This window comes from Musa acuminata, chromosome BXJ1-9 (assembly GCF_036884655.1).
Source record: "Musa acuminata AAA Group cultivar baxijiao chromosome BXJ1-9, Cavendish_Baxijiao_AAA, whole genome shotgun sequence".
Classification (NCBI taxonomy): Eukaryota; Viridiplantae; Streptophyta; class Magnoliopsida; order Zingiberales; family Musaceae; genus Musa; species Musa acuminata.
The window spans coordinates 48,325,700-48,340,969 of record NC_088335.1 but is presented as its reverse complement, the minus strand read 5'-3'; the positions used below and the strand labels follow the sequence as shown (position 1 = coordinate 48,340,969).

The following is a 15,270-nucleotide window of genomic DNA, read 5'->3' as shown; positions in this document are numbered from 1 at the left end:
TTGTTGATGGGTTGTGAAATTTGGATTGGATGGAGAGACTCTTGTAAATTTTACAATATAGAACTTGATTTTAGCAATCAATACTTTATTCCTATGCAGATAAAGTTCAGCTTGCAATTTTATAATCTCAGTTGAGATCTGGCTCTCCTCAAACCAAGTATATTCTTGCAAAAATCAGTGAAAATGTTTGATTTTTCCGGTTCACTAGTAAATTTGTTCACCTTTATTCACTCACTTATAGCTTCTGTCTTTACACTAATATTTTTGTGTGTTCTCAATAGAAATCATAAAGCCTCACGATTGGTTAAGATCGATTTCTACTCGCTATATTGGCTTGCAAGGAATGGATGTGTTGTCCATTTTGCTGTAGGAATTATTTACTCATAATGATCGCTCAGGTTTCTCAGTCGACATGCTTGTGATCGATACGGCATGGTGTTCTGCATTATGTGGCTCTACAGGTGCACCTATGTCATCATAAATTTGTAGCATCAAATGATAGCTTAACCAGACATTTTCTCTCCTATTTCCAATTCTCTGTCTCTCTTTCTCTCTCTCCTGTGGATGTTATTTTCCAGCGAAACACAGCAGGGATGATGTTATGAAACAGCCATTTACAAGAGCTACTACTCGCATTTCGATTCCAAGAATCACCTCTCTGTAGTCTACCCACCCAGATCTCATACCTCAGAACTGAGGCAAAGCGGATCAATTAATGACACAAGAGATGAACTCACTGGCAAGATTAAGCAACCATCGCCATTTCATTTGCATGATAATCGCATTTTCAAACAATCACTTGATATATAAATTTTGTGATAAGATCGAATCTTTACCATTTGGAAAAAAAACATTATGATCAGGATTCTGAGTCACAAAAATACTAAACTTGCAGATGTATGTAAGATTTATAGTCACGACAACAACCAACATGCTACTATTAAAACTTGCAGATTGACACAGACTATCTGCAATTAGAGAACTGTCTGTGGTAATTGAAATGAAGCAACTGTTCAATCCAGAGGGATGACATAGGGAAGAAACACTTAAATCAGTCACCAAACAGACACCACAACAAATGTACAGGTTGGTGTTTCATGAATGATGGTACCCTGCAGTTCTTTGGAACTCAAGAAGCCCTCTTGCTTTTGTACCTATTAGCACAGGCAACATATATCAAAAGATTCAAGAAGCTCAGCCCCGTGAGCAGCCAGAAGTAGTAGTCGAGGTGCCCTTCGTTCAAGTTATCGGGAATCCATCCTGTCCTCCCGCCTCGAGTTGTTACCGATGTCACGACAGTCAAGATGAAGGAACTCAGGTAGTTCCCCAGTGCAGTGGTAAGAAGTGATAACGCACTGCACAGACTTCTCATAGCATCAGGAGACTGATCATAGAAGAACTCCAGTGACCCAATGAATGTGAATACTTCCGCTGCTCCGACCAAAAAGTATTGAGGTGTCTGCCAAAAGATGCTTAATGGAATGGCCACTTTCTCGGACACTAAACCTTCCGCCTTGGCAATGTCGAGTCGCCTGATCTCCACCACTGCAGCTGCTGCCATTGCTAGTATAGATATGAACAGGCCAATACCCATCCTTTGCAATTCTGAAAAACCTCTCTCCTTGCCTGTGAATCTCCTTGCCACCGGAACAAGAATTCTATCATAGATTGGCACCCACACAATGACACTGATGACATCAAAGGTTGATAGAGATGCAGGTGGAATGGTGAAGGAGCCTATACTCGTGTCCATGACCATCCCTTGTTCGACAAACATAGTAGATATCTGTGCATATACTGCAGAGAACACTATGGTGGTTGCCCAAACAGGGAACATCCTCACCAGAATCTTCAGTTCTTCCACCTGAGTGACTGTACACAGCCGCCATGGGTTCGAAAAACTTTCAGTCTTTGTATCGAGATCCGTCACTGTAGCAGCCTTGTCAAGGAACCTGCAAAAGATAATAGTTACACATAATCCAATATCATGCACACTAGGAATCAGCACAGTTTATGGCATATGAAAATAAGCAGGAGATAATTTCTGAAAAAAAAACTAGTTTCTATAATATCAGAGTTGGTCTTTAGTATTACTACTATGAACAGTAATATCTCATCTCACAAAATGGCTTAACCTACTATCGCTGTGGGGTGCTCTTGACAAACATCCTGTAACGTACACCACATTGCTTCTGACACAAACATATTTCATTACCCAACTATATGATAGAATTATCATAGAGCCCACCAGTCTTAAGAGAGTATTCAAGTATTGAAATCCATTAAGCACTAGGCACGATATAATTGAAGCTGAAACTTCATAAGTTAATTTCTCATCGAGGCAATATCAGTTTGATGCAAGATTTATTGGACAACTTGTCACTCAGCAACCTTGTCTACCAGTTGAAGCATCATCAAGGAGATATTTTATCATTAATATATCATCTAGTACATATATACCTAAAGGAAAGTCCAGATTTAAGCAACACTTTTCACTGATAAAAATTTTACCAATCTGCAACTTAAAAAATGCTGTCGTACAAAAGGATCCACATTGCAGTTTTACAACTGATTAACCACTGAAAACATAGAACTCCTAGGATAACAAGAGAAGAAAGACAATAGAACTTCAAAAGCAGATTGGCATTCAAGTCTTGTGGATAAATTCGGTTCTTGATTTAGTTCTTTGAAGAACTATAGCAAATGAAGCATGAAATCAAGAATCAATCAAGATATGCATAAAGAAACCTCAACGAAACTGGTTGTGGAAGTTAAGAGAATTACTTAATTTCATCTGTGTGCTCCAGCTTTCGACTTCCTTCAATTGCTGAAGCCTTCTCAGGCACTTCATATAGGAGACAACTGTCATGAGGCACATCCACTTTCCACTTGCGAAAAGAGGCAACCACCACCTGGCACATTCTTATAAGAGGGCTTCCTCCTGGTTTTTGGAATCTATAAAGTGGAGTACCAAAGAAAAAACTAATTATAGCTAATCCCATAAACAATGTAGGAATTCCAAAGCCCAAGCCCCATCCACAATTGTCTTGCACCCAAACTAGAAAGCTGCTGGATATGAGAGCACCAATGTTAATAGAGAAGTAAAACCAATTAAAAAAGGATCCCTTCTTCATTCGCTCTCTCGGATCAGTATCATCAAATTGGTCAGCTCCAAACGAAGAAACACAAGGTTTAATTCCACCGGTCCCCAGTGCAATTAGATAGAGTCCAAAAAAGAAAATAGCATATTGAACTGCACTTGCTTCTGGGCAAACAGATTCAACACATGGTGAAGGCTTAAAAGCAGGAACTGATGCTGAAAGGGTCAATGTGGCCATTCCCTACATTAAATAAAGCATCAATGATCATATTACATTTGAACAAAAGAAAAGAGCATCCACTCATTACAGTAAAGAACATCTGCAACTGGCATACTTACAACAAAGTATATTGTTGAGAACACTGCAATTGTCCAGTATCTTCCCCAGTATGCATCAGCTAAAATTGCACCAAGCAATGGCGTAATATAGCAGGTTCCTTGCCATGTTGTGACATTTCGTGCAGCAGAGGCATTCCCCTCATGTAGCTTGTTCTTTAGGTAAGTGACAAGATTTGTAGCTATTCCATAGTAAGCTAAACGTTCACAACATTCATTCCCTATAATTTGTAATGTGAAAATAAGGAATGATTTAATGCATCTCAGTTAGAGAAAAGGATTAAACTTGTCTGTGGTTAGTTATTGTGAATACCTAAAATGAAAGGGCATGCTCTCCAATTGCCTGTGCTGTTCTTTAAAACGGGGTTTCCATGAACGTCGACAGATCCATCTCCAGTATATTGTCCTTGATTTTCATTCTACAAATACAGAAATAGTAGCAAATGTAATGGAGATGTAAGGCCATATGAAGGTCATGCAATCATGGAATATATAAGCCCAGATATCTAGGCCAAAAATAGATGACCATTACAGTCAAGATAATGCTGATCAACCCAGTTGTATGTTCACCAAACTGACACAAAAAATAACTATCATTCATAAAATGATCATTTGTACTCCCTTAATTAATAAATGGAATGATTACCTTGAATCTAAGAAATTGTTATACAAATTTGAACTTATTTTGGTACTTCCATACTGTTAATCAAATCAAAATACTCCAGGCTGCTAATATTGCTTACTTTTTTCCTCCACTTGAGGTACAAGTTAAAATATTTAAAATGTTTCAAAAATTGAATAACGAATCATGTTTAATGGAGCTGATACTTAATTTGGAACCTTTTTTTCCAATTGCATCATACTTGAAAACTGATACGAGCAAACAGCTTCACAATACAAGAACATCAACAACAAGCTGTAACATCCCAACAAATAACTTGAATGATTCATCCGCTCCATTCAGTTTAATTTTAAACCAAATTCTGTCATTAAATATGCATTCTTAGATCTTAAGTTGGTTGAGGCATTCTTGGTTATCTAAGCATAAAATTGATGCAATCAAAGGTATATGGAAAAGTTTACCATATCTCAAAATATTTCAGACCTCGAAAAATGTGGCAAGTCATACATACAAACAAAATTTAGAAGAAAAATGACTGAGCTCCCTTTATCAGAGTTGTAGCTATGGTCTGCAGCATGCAGTGACGAACACCGGTATTGCCCATTGAATATTACCAATTCCAAGATTTCAGAAAACAGAAAGAAAGTCTCTGCAATTTATAAGATTCGAGAACATAGGGAAGTTGTCTCATCTGATTGAAATAACATGTGAGTACTATTCTTCTGCAAAATCCTTTGAATAGCTAGCATTATATGATGCTAGAACCAATCTACACAACCAAACCGTAATTCCAAGTCGAAGGTCCAATCGAGAACCATCTGAAACTAATATTTCATACAAAATCTACAAATACTGCAGAAGAAGAGAACTTTGTTCTTGTCAAGTATGATTAGTTTTGCAGAGGAAGCAATCTCATTCCCTTGTGCCACAAAGAAGTTGCTCATTCCATTCTATCCGCTATCATATTATATATCTAATTCTTCGGAAGGGCATATCCCTATTTCTTTCTTATTTAAAATCCTTAAGAAACAATCTTGAGTGAGAGTCAAGCACCAACAAGATTTTGGAGTTACGAAAGAATCATCGACAACAAAATTATCAATTTCCATAGAAATACCAAGTAGTCAAGCATAGCGCATAACCGAAAATTCATATATTTGGCCAATCTGTTTCCTAACATAAATCAAATATGGCATTAAGTCAAACGGCAAATTTACTAAGAAACACATAAACCACCATACCGTAATGGTAGAGACCTAAACCAATGTCAAAAACCTCTCTTTTTTCCCCCAAATAACCAAATTTTCCTCGTAGGCATAATCAACTCGTCAAAGATATCTAATTGAAGAATCACGACAGAAAAATCACTGCTCCACAGAAAATCCATCAATGACCTTGACGAATTCAGCAACTAGGAAGCCAAATATTCAGGAAAAATTGAAAGATCAACAAATTTAAGCTATTCTTATGGAGATCAAGGAAGGGGAAAGGGGGGAATCGGACCTCCGGAAGAAGACCTTCTTCCAGCGGCGACCTCCGTTCGTCTTCCACGGATCCCATCCTTCGATGTCTCACAGATTCCGGATTCAAGGATCCACGGCTCGGGGCCTAACCGGATTTAATAGCGACGCCAGGGAGATGAGGACAAGACCGCCTCCGGTTGCGTTGCGTGTTGGGGCTAGAAATGGAGATCGAAGTCCCTCGCACCTGACCACGTTCACCCACCGTCACACCACTTGCCATCCGTGACAAAGTTCCACCGCGGCCCACTATTGGAGGTGATTGGGTTAGCGCGATTGTCGTTTGCCGTAAAAGGGGGCGAAAGTGGACCGCCGTGGCGTCATCCGACGGCAGGATTCGACTCTCAGACTGCTCCGGCGGATGCGTTATCATCCCACGACAGCTGCTTTTTAGGGTGGCGGGGGAGTTGTGTCTGTAAATTGTTACCTATTTTATGATTGCACCGACCTGTGGGGTCCATTAATAACGTTGGTGTGATAGAGATTTCAAGTCTTGGTAGGTAGCCGAGACGGGTAGAAAAAAGTTGTAAATGGCTTTTGGTGCCTTAAAAGTCGCGCAAAACAAGTTGTGGACTTATCCGGTCCGTCCATCTCATCATGATATCATTGAGGTAAAATACTTGTCAATAAGTCCTACTTGTGGTCTTAGCATTTGACCATAGAAGAAGTGGATATAATAAGATTAGCAGTGTTCTACTTTTGCTGTATATGCATATATAAATTATTATTATTTTACTTTTTCAATTCTTTCTTTTTCCCACTCTATCCTACCATTTCAATGTCTCATCATTGAGGTTATATTATTTTAATAAGCTCTGTTTTTTAAATTGATATTTTAATTGATAAAGTTGGAATTGTTCATACTTAAGAAAGGAGACAGAGATAGGCTTTAATAGGGGTTGAAAGATCTATTAAAAAAATATTATCCAGTAAATCATTCTATAAATCGAAGGTAATCAAGTGGTGCTAGGAAGATTATCATCCAAAATAATTTTCACAAATTTAGATCTTGATTTTGTTGTATACCTTATTAATGTGATTACCTAGGATTTGATTATTCTTTTTCTTATAGCTATTTTGACTAAGTGTATATAAGAACTTTAACCTAGCTCACTATAATATATGTTTTCATCTTTTGTGTGTTTTTTATAATCTTTAATATAATTTCTCTAATTTTTTTGACTATTCTCTCTATAATTTTTATTACTAATCAATCTATTCTAGATGAACATGTATAGGAAACCTTATAGATTCATCTCTAATCAGGGATGAAAGATATTTTCTATTATTTACATAATTATGAGGCTAGATGTTTAGAGCACTCCTCATCCATCCTCATCAAGTTTATATTACTATATTATATATATATATATATATATATATATATATATATATATATATATATATATATATATATATATATATATATATATATATATATATATATATATATATATGAGATATGTCTTTTTGCATACTCGAGCTTTAATTATAATGGGTCTTCTTCTATCATTGCAATGTTTCATGAGCAAACGACGTAGTGACAATTGTGTTCATCTTCATCGTTTAGTGAGTACTTAGTATCTCTCTCTTTCTTCTTCTCATCTTTTTTTTTTTTTTTTTTTCGTCTTACCTCCCCCACCTCATTGCAACCCCCACTTTTCAAATCCCTCCTCCATCTTTCCCCTTTCATCGTAGCTCTTGTTTTCTTATTTGTATAGTATCTATCTTACAAGGATAATATAAGCATAGAAATGAAAAAGTAAAATTAATAAAGAAAATGATTAATTCATATATTTATTTGAATATAATTATTTTTATTTGGTTATGATTATATTTGGATACTGTAATAACATGTAAACGTTATAATTATCCTTTTGTAGGAAATTAAAAAGAAAATACTAATATTGTTTGTCAATTTTGCAACAAGGGTGGCCATACTAGTAGACAATGTTTAACTGTTAAAAGGCTTAATCACACCATGACAAGTGGTAGCTTTATTTTATCTCAAACTGGTTGATGACCTTTAGAACTTCCTATCATGTGAATATTCACTAATGACATTATTATGGGTGATGGTTTAGGCCTACACATCACACATTTTGATAATTCTACTCTCTCCACTTGTTTAAATTCATTTTCAGTTCCTTGCATGAAATAAAATTTTATAAGACAACAACTCAGTTGATTTTTTTTATTTATTTTTTTGATCTAATGATGGGGGTTACTTGATGCATATGAGTGGCCCAGCAATGATGGAGTCTTCAATGATGAAAAAGAAAGTTTGTTTTGGAATTAAAACCTCATGCAATCATTGGCATGATCAAAAGTACTCTTATTATATTCTATCTCAAATTAATCTTCCTATTCTCATGAGTAAGTCCAAAATTTTATTTTGTAATTCTTGTAATTCAGATAAAAATTACAAACTATCTATCTTTGGTGTCTCAACTTTAGAAAGTCACGGTTCTTTAGATTTCATCTATACTTATGTTTGGGGTGGTACTCTAATTTGTTCAACGGATGGTCTCTGTTATCTTTGTTGATCATTTCATAAAATATTCATGGTTATATTCAATGACTCATAAATATTATATCTTTTTTTTAAAATTTAAAACCATGATCAAAATATTTTTTAAACATATATTAATGTAATATATTCATATGCTAAAAAAGAATATTAGGGCCTAAAATCTATAATTTCTTATGGAATTCAACATTTAATTTCTTCCACTGAATATGTCAATTTTTTTTAATCTAGTACACGCAAAAATTTAGATTTATCCGTTTCTATCTAAATCAAAATTTCCATTTGATTTAGATAGAAAAGAAAAGGATAATATATTTCTACATTTACGAAAGAAAATGATTTTTTTGCACCTAAAAAGATTCTGTAGATTTCTTTCTAGATTCAATTGAATTGATACACAAGTAAATACGTATCATGTACCAGAACGTAACACACCATATGCGTACATCTTTCGATTTTTATTTACTTCGATGTATTATCGGAAGAGACCTTATCCTTCTTCATAGAGTATCTCTCCTCTTATCTTTTTGTATTTATGCATTTAAAATAGTTGCTTATCTTATTAATCAACTTTAGATACTTATTTTAAGAATAAATCATATGAGTGCTTATTGTATTTCAAACCTAATTATTTTAAATTATAAATATTTAGATGTCTTTGTTATCCATGGATTCAGCCTTATAACAAAGATAGATAAATTAGAGCATCGTTTCGATCTAGGTTATTCGAGTATTCATAATTCTTACATTTGCTTTCATCCATTGAACTTAAGACTTACTTTTTCATGTCATGTTCAATTTATTGAAATCAAATTTCATCCACATCCATATTCACAAATGAAGATAAAATAAATATACAAACCATTTGATATTAGTCAAATATGTCACAATCATTGCAATCACTACATTTTGAAATTCCTATTACTCAATAATTTTTATCAACTCAATCGCCTTCCATTCATGATTCTTCTAACCACATTTCTTTGGTAGGCAATCATGCATCACGTTCATTCAACATCAACTTCATCTAGTTCCTCTTCAGATACATCCATCCACTTTTAACTCTATGAAAACTAGTATCATTGATGGTTGATCTTCATCAAGCAAACACCACTTATTATTATTGCTTATTCTGATTCTATTTGGGTTAGTAATCATGATGACCTCACATCCATCTCAGTTTATGTGATTTTTATTGGAGTTAACCTGATAGCATGGTGCTCTAAAAAGTAATAGACAATTGTTCAGTCATCCACGGAAGCTGAATATTACTTATGGTCGAGTTATCTTGGCTCACTAATCTTCTATCCATGTTGGGCATCTTACTTAGTTAACCTTCTTGTCTTCTTTGTGATAATATCGGTATGACTTACTTATTTGCTAACCTAGTATTCTATTCTTATATGAAGTGCATCGTCCTCAATTATTATTTTGTTTGACATAAGGTTACCATGTTCTCTTCAAATTGCTCATATGTCCAAACACAATCTTAGCTAAATCTTAGCTTTTACGGTTAGGATCCAAGATTGGTATTTCTACAAGAAGCATCATCTTGTGGGGATATATTAAGAAATAATCTTCTCCAACAAATCATTCTATAAATTCAAGGCAATCAATTCGTATTAGGAAAGATTCTCATCCAGAATCATTTCCATAGTTTTATATCCTTGATTTAGTTGTATTTCTTATTAATGTAATTACCTAATATTGTGTGTGTGGAAATATTGGAAACGAAATTGATTCGAATCGCCCTTAACCTTGTTTAGTCATGTCAAAGTTGATGAATGTCATATGTTCATGAGATCCAGAGTTGCTTTTTCCGTAGTATCGAGGGCAAGCAAACTTCTTGAGCTCCTCTTTTTGTGGCATGCTATTTGTGGGATTTCAATGGCTCTATGTAGCGTAGATAGAATACATTATGTACATGTTCTTTAGATCGTCCAACTCTTATCGTAAAAGAGCAATCTTATGGTTGATGAGCAATTGTTGATTAGGAAGAGTAGTGTACTTACTACCTCTCTCATGCCACTTTCTTTCTTCATATATTGTCAAAGAAGATGGAAGGACTGGCTTAACCAAATCATTTTATGGAAATAAATAGGATGAAAGGAGATGAACGGACCATGCACATTAACAGCATTTGCCAACTCCAAACCCTTAAGGGAGGCAGAAAGGAGGAATTATAATGACAAACTTTCCATCCTTGGGCCTCTTATCAAAAGATTATTCTTCAATAAAGTCTTAGCTTCCACGCAGCCAGTGTCTTAAGAAGATGATAAAGCTCTAGAATGATGTGTTCTAGTCATGTAAACTCCCAAGTCAATGAATGACTTTGTAGCAAGATTTTGATTCTCTTTTGATTTGAGAATACTTTTCCAATGTTAGAGAGGTCTGTTATAATGATTAAGCTGTTCATCATAGTGGTTTTGTTTATCTATTTAATCTGAACTAATATTACACCAAGATTATTAGATAGGAAAGCCAAGGCACTTCTCTCTCTCTCTCTCTCTCTCTCTCTCTCTCTCTCTCTATATATATATATATATATATATATATATATATATATATATATATATAAACCCAACTTGCAGAGGAATCGAATTCATACACTTATCATTACATTACAGAATCTTAAACTACCTTCTACCAAGTAGCAAATCACCTCTTCCTACTGCTAAAATACTGATTCTGATCTTAAGACTCTAAGCTACTCTCCTAGGTAATAATAGTATGCTGTTTCAAGTTCTTCCTCAGTAGACCTAGTAATAGTTGACTAATTCCTGTTACTAACAAGATAAGTACTTGATTTATGGAATGATTGGACTTGATGACAATAACCAAGGAAACTCTCCACCTGCCAGGACTACATAGTGTTCTTGCTTCTTCAACTGGTGGTTCACAGGTCAACTACCAAGTGCCATGATAGAATCTAAATGGTGCTCTAAAACTTCAGTTCCTAAGTTTCAAGGACAACCTCAGTTGCTTTTTCATTTTGTAATAGACAAAAGTATAAAATCAAAAGTGATGTGGGTGTCAGAAACCATTGTAGGAAGAGTTCACATGACAATCTAGACATTGATCTATCTCTTTGTCAAAAACATAAGAAAACATGTTCTCAAGTCATTGCTACAGATCTATGCAGAAGAAAATTTTACAATACAACAGTGAATTATCCAATAATGTACTACTGATTTAGAGTAGGTTAAACAAAATATGAGCACTCAACCAAGCAATGGAGTGAGCAAAGGGGAAAATAATATATTTTAAGTTCTTTGTTCAATTGCATCATATTTGGCCCTGTCATGCCTTCCAGTCAGCTTGTGAAACAGTGACATCAATGCTTAATCAGATTGATCACCTTAGACAGCTTAATTACTCCCACACCAAGGTTATAATTTTTTTTCTGAAGTTTCTCTGGACTATTATTATCCTTTGTTTCACGGGTTTGCGACGCGTGTTCAATTATGTTACTTAGGTTTTACTCTAAGGCATATTTTCAAGTGCCACTTGTGTCATTGTTTTATCCTGAACAATGAAAGAGTTGGTGGTGAAAGAGTCAGCAAACACTTTCTCCGCTGCACTGCTACCTTTAGTGTTCTTCAAGAATTCATGCTTTCTTCCTCAGTCATTCATTTTGCGAGGATTCATTCAACATGCTTGTTACCATCAACATAAGAGTCACTATCTAGTTGCTCTTATAACCTTCTTGACTTCCAACAAGATATGGTTCTTATTTTCAACTATACCTCATAGTAAAGGTAGATCATCTTTAGTGCTAGCTTTACTTCACATCTACGTTTGTTTCTTAAGTCTTACATTTCTGTATCAAATCATGTAAAATTCGTATGACACAAACATGATGCACTCTGCTGTTTGAGATCTTAAAAGATAATTGGCAACTTCTGATATTGAATGTTTATGTTGGAAATCATGGTGCAAAGTGGAAAACATAAATGTGTTTAGATTCCATTTAGTCAATTGATGTATACAACTGTTCTTTTACAATATACTAGTTATCATTCAAAAAGATCTCTTCACCTTATCCACCTTGGGCTTTCTTTTGTCTAATTTCTAAGCAAGAAATCAATATCATGTAGGTTGCCAAAATTGAATAAAAATAGGTTGGAAAAAAAAAGAAGTTTTTATATCGATCTTTTTTCAAAAAGGGAGAAGAATTATCCGTAAAATTCTTCAGCTCATCCACCAATTTTTTTGTTTTAGTTAGGAAATCAATATCATAAAACTGGATAGGTGTTTGATATATAAGTTATTTCAAGAAAGACCACAATCATAAAGACTTTATTAAGTTCCTCAAAAAAAAACAAAAAGCTTATCAAGAATTGAAGAGTAGCTAATTACCCAAATGAAGAAGAAGCACAAGGAAAGATATGATTATTACAGCAACTGTTTATCACCTCATTACTCTCCTTTTTTGCATTTAGTTAATCTCAATAGGGGTAGGATCAAGACTTGAGTGAGAAGTTTGGATACCTGTATGCAGAAATTTCTACTTGCAAATCTTGTTGATAACAAGGTATCCTGGAACTTCCAATTCAATGGTTTGATTGAAGCTGGTAAGTCAAAAGTATCTCTTCTGAATGCAAGCTAAAAGATGGTGTGAGATCGATCAGGCAAGGAGGTTGTGTTGGAGATGGAATACAGATAGAAAGTGCATTTTCCTCGGCTATGTCACGTCATGAGTGAGCGCAGCCGAGGATTTTAGAGTGTGAATAATTTCTGTGGAATGCTTTCCCCTTAAGTATGGTTTGATGTGAAGAAAAATGAAAACACATGGTTAGGTACCATGCCACTGTTTTCATGAACTAAGAACTAACCTAGCTTTCAAAAAGGTTGGAAGTAGTTTTCTGAGAGTTTGGAGTATAACATGACTTCCAAAGCCAGAAACCACAAGATTCCTGTCCAAATCTAGAGCTTCACCATCAGGGCCAAATTTTGAATGGCATTAAGTATTTCTCTGTATGAGCAGTATGATAGTTTCCTTTTCCTAAAAGAAAGGAGGAATATGAAGAAATTTACTACCATCCTCAGCAGATCTTTGTTCTCTTGTGTGCAGTGTTCCTGCATGCCTGACTTAGGGGATTGCACCTACAAAAACACATCATTTTTCATCAAGTGAAAATGAAATTAAATGTTTTGGTCTGCACCTGAACTCCTCAAGAGAAGATGAAGATGAAGATGACCTAACAATTACACACTGATGATTCAACCCAAGAAGAAATGTGTTCTTTCCAAGTTGCCATTTGAAGTGTGTAAACTAGATTTTAGTTCATATTTGTGTTGTGGGTGATGTAAGGGCTTGTTTTCCTTGCTTTCAGTTGCTTTCCTTCACTCTCCTCTCTCCAGTCTCTGTATTATCTTCATTTCTTTTCAAATGAAGGCACTTTATGATCAATAATCTATACATATATATGATCCAAGAGAATCTCTACACAGATTGGCACATATAAACTAGGAAGAAAGCTAAACTAAATTCCTTAACTTTGCTAAAAACCACACAACTAATGAATTTAATTCCTTAATAAACTATTTTTTTTGGAATAATTTATATTAAACCTATTGTATAGGCTAACATGAAAAGCCAGTTATAGTATTATACTGTATGGATACAGAAATGGAGAGAGATGGGCGGGTTTCAAGTAGAAGTTGTAGGTCAGAAACATTGGAGAGATGTTGAAAGGGGAACAGAACTACTTCACCAAACCACCCCACAATCTCTCTCTCTCTCTCTCTCTTGCTTAGGCCACACGTACCATCAATCTGTGGTGCAAGTGTAACTATCTCTTAATTGTATGTCTTCTCTCTCGCTAACGAGAAAGCCTCTTTCCTCTTTGTATCTGTCCTTATATCTTTCCTCTCCATCTCCTCTCTTACATTTAGCTTCTCTGAGCTTTCTGCTTCTTCGGTCGTGGCTATCTTTTCCTGTAGAGATCTTGTAGAGAAAGCTCAGCAGGGGTTATCTTTTCCTGTCACCCTTGTGGACAGTGATTTGAAGATAGGATGTGCAGTAGAGGGCACTGGAGGCCGGAGGAAGACGAGAAGCTGAAGGAGTTGGTCAGTAGGTTTGGTCCTCACAACTGGAACGCCATCGCAGAGAAGCTTCAAGGAAGATCAGGTGCAAGCATAGTTTAGATTCCTTCCTTTTCGTTTTTTTTATCTCCAAAGTCTTGTCTTCCGGTCCCGAATTGAGTGTTACTAACACATGTCGAGTAAAATCTCCTTCAGGTAAAAGCTGTAGGCTCAGATGGTTCAATCAGCTGGATCCAAGGATCAACCGCAGCCCCTTCACGGAGGAGGAAGAAGAACGGCTCCTCGCTTCGCACCGCGTTCACGGCAACCGCTGGGCGGCCATCGCCAGGCTCTTCCCTGGTCGTACCGACAACGCAGTGAAGAACCACTGGCATGTGATCATGGCTCGTCGGCATCGAAAAGCTACTGCCAAAAGCATATATACAGCCACAGCCAGATCAACAGAAGCCAAGGACAAGGGATCAGAGTCGAGGCATATATACAACCACCTTAAGTTACTGCCAAAAGCATTCTTCTCCGACCTCCATGATCATATTCCCCAGATGGCCAAAGGTAACTGAGTACACGTATAGTTCCTCCATTCAATGACTCCTTTTGCCATCTTCATCTTCCGATGTTGTTGCAGATGGAGAGAGTTCAACTGAGTTCTACGATTTTCTTCAAGTAAACACCGAGTCTGATGGTGCTAAATGTCATTCAAGTGTAGAGGAACAGGAGGAGGAGGAGGAGGAGGAATGGAGAAAAGCTGGTGTTCCCTTCATAGATTTCTTGTAAGTCAGAAGTTCTCCCTAAGATATCTTATCTAGCAACAGTTATAGTGTACAAAAAATATTTTACATCCTTGATCTCACTAATATAATTCCATGTCTGTTCATGATATCATTTAGTAGTAGAGATATGAAGACTCTCTACCAGTAATAAAATCATGTAGCATGCATAGATCTTATGTAATATATCGAATTCTTAAGTAATAAGCTGGCATGTTGACATCATGCCCTTGTTTCAGAACTACCAAGGCAAGCTTATATGGATTGATCTAATGATCAAAACCTTGTAAATTGTGCATATGTTTCACTGAGAAATTAAAAGTGTTACTTGTAATATTATCATCCTG

The 15,270-nt window shown here is 35.7% G+C and overlaps 2 protein-coding genes across 2 annotated transcripts; one reads left to right on the top strand and one right to left on the bottom strand.

Annotated features, from left to right (window-relative positions):
* Window positions 1-881: 881 nt before the first annotated feature.
* Window positions 882-5,796, bottom strand: LOC103999338 (protein NRT1/ PTR FAMILY 8.3). Its single transcript, XM_009421065.3, has 5 exons — window positions 5,562-5,796; window positions 3,750-3,855; window positions 3,440-3,657; window positions 2,785-3,341; window positions 882-1,952 (listed from the first exon to the last, which is right to left on the bottom strand). The coding sequence occupies exons 1-5, from the start codon at window positions 5,616-5,618 to the stop codon at window positions 1,130-1,132; spliced, it is 1,761 nt and encodes a 586-aa protein (XP_009419340.2). The 5' UTR covers window positions 5,619-5,796; the 3' UTR covers window positions 882-1,129.
* Window positions 5,797-14,000: 8,204 nt separating this feature from the next.
* On the top strand, window positions 14,001-15,060 carry LOC103999452 (transcription factor MYB54-like). The gene is made up of 3 exons (XM_009421206.3): window positions 14,001-14,241; window positions 14,352-14,708; window positions 14,782-15,060. The coding sequence occupies exons 1-3, from the start codon at window positions 14,127-14,129 to the stop codon at window positions 14,928-14,930; spliced, it is 621 nt and encodes a 206-aa protein (XP_009419481.2). The 5' UTR covers window positions 14,001-14,126; the 3' UTR covers window positions 14,931-15,060.
* Window positions 15,061-15,270: the final 210 nt, after the last annotated feature.

What these genes read in the sequence shown, in the direction of transcription:
- LOC103999338 (XM_009421065.3), bottom strand. Translation starts at nt 5,618, where the DNA reads ATGGGATCCGTGGAAGACGAACGGAGGTCGCCGCTGGAAGAAGGTCTT. An exon ending in TCTCAACAATATACTTTGTT is followed by an intron (nt 3,342 to 3,439) that starts GTAAGTATGCCA and finishes TATTTAATGTAG; the next exon opens with GGAATGGCCACATTGACCCT. An exon ending in GAGCACACAGATGAAATTAA is followed by an intron (nt 1,953 to 2,784) that starts GTAATTCTCTTA and finishes TATCTTTTGCAG; the next exon opens with GTTCCTTGACAAGGCTGCTA.
- LOC103999452 (XM_009421206.3), top strand. Translation starts at nt 14,127, where the DNA reads ATGTGCAGTAGAGGGCACTGGAGGCCGGAGGAAGACGAGAAGCTGAAG. An exon ending in GAAGCTTCAAGGAAGATCAG is followed by an intron (nt 14,242 to 14,351) that starts GTGCAAGCATAG and finishes AATCTCCTTCAG; the next exon opens with GTAAAAGCTGTAGGCTCAGA. An exon ending in TATTCCCCAGATGGCCAAAG is followed by an intron (nt 14,709 to 14,781) that starts GTAACTGAGTAC and finishes ATGTTGTTGCAG; the next exon opens with ATGGAGAGAGTTCAACTGAG.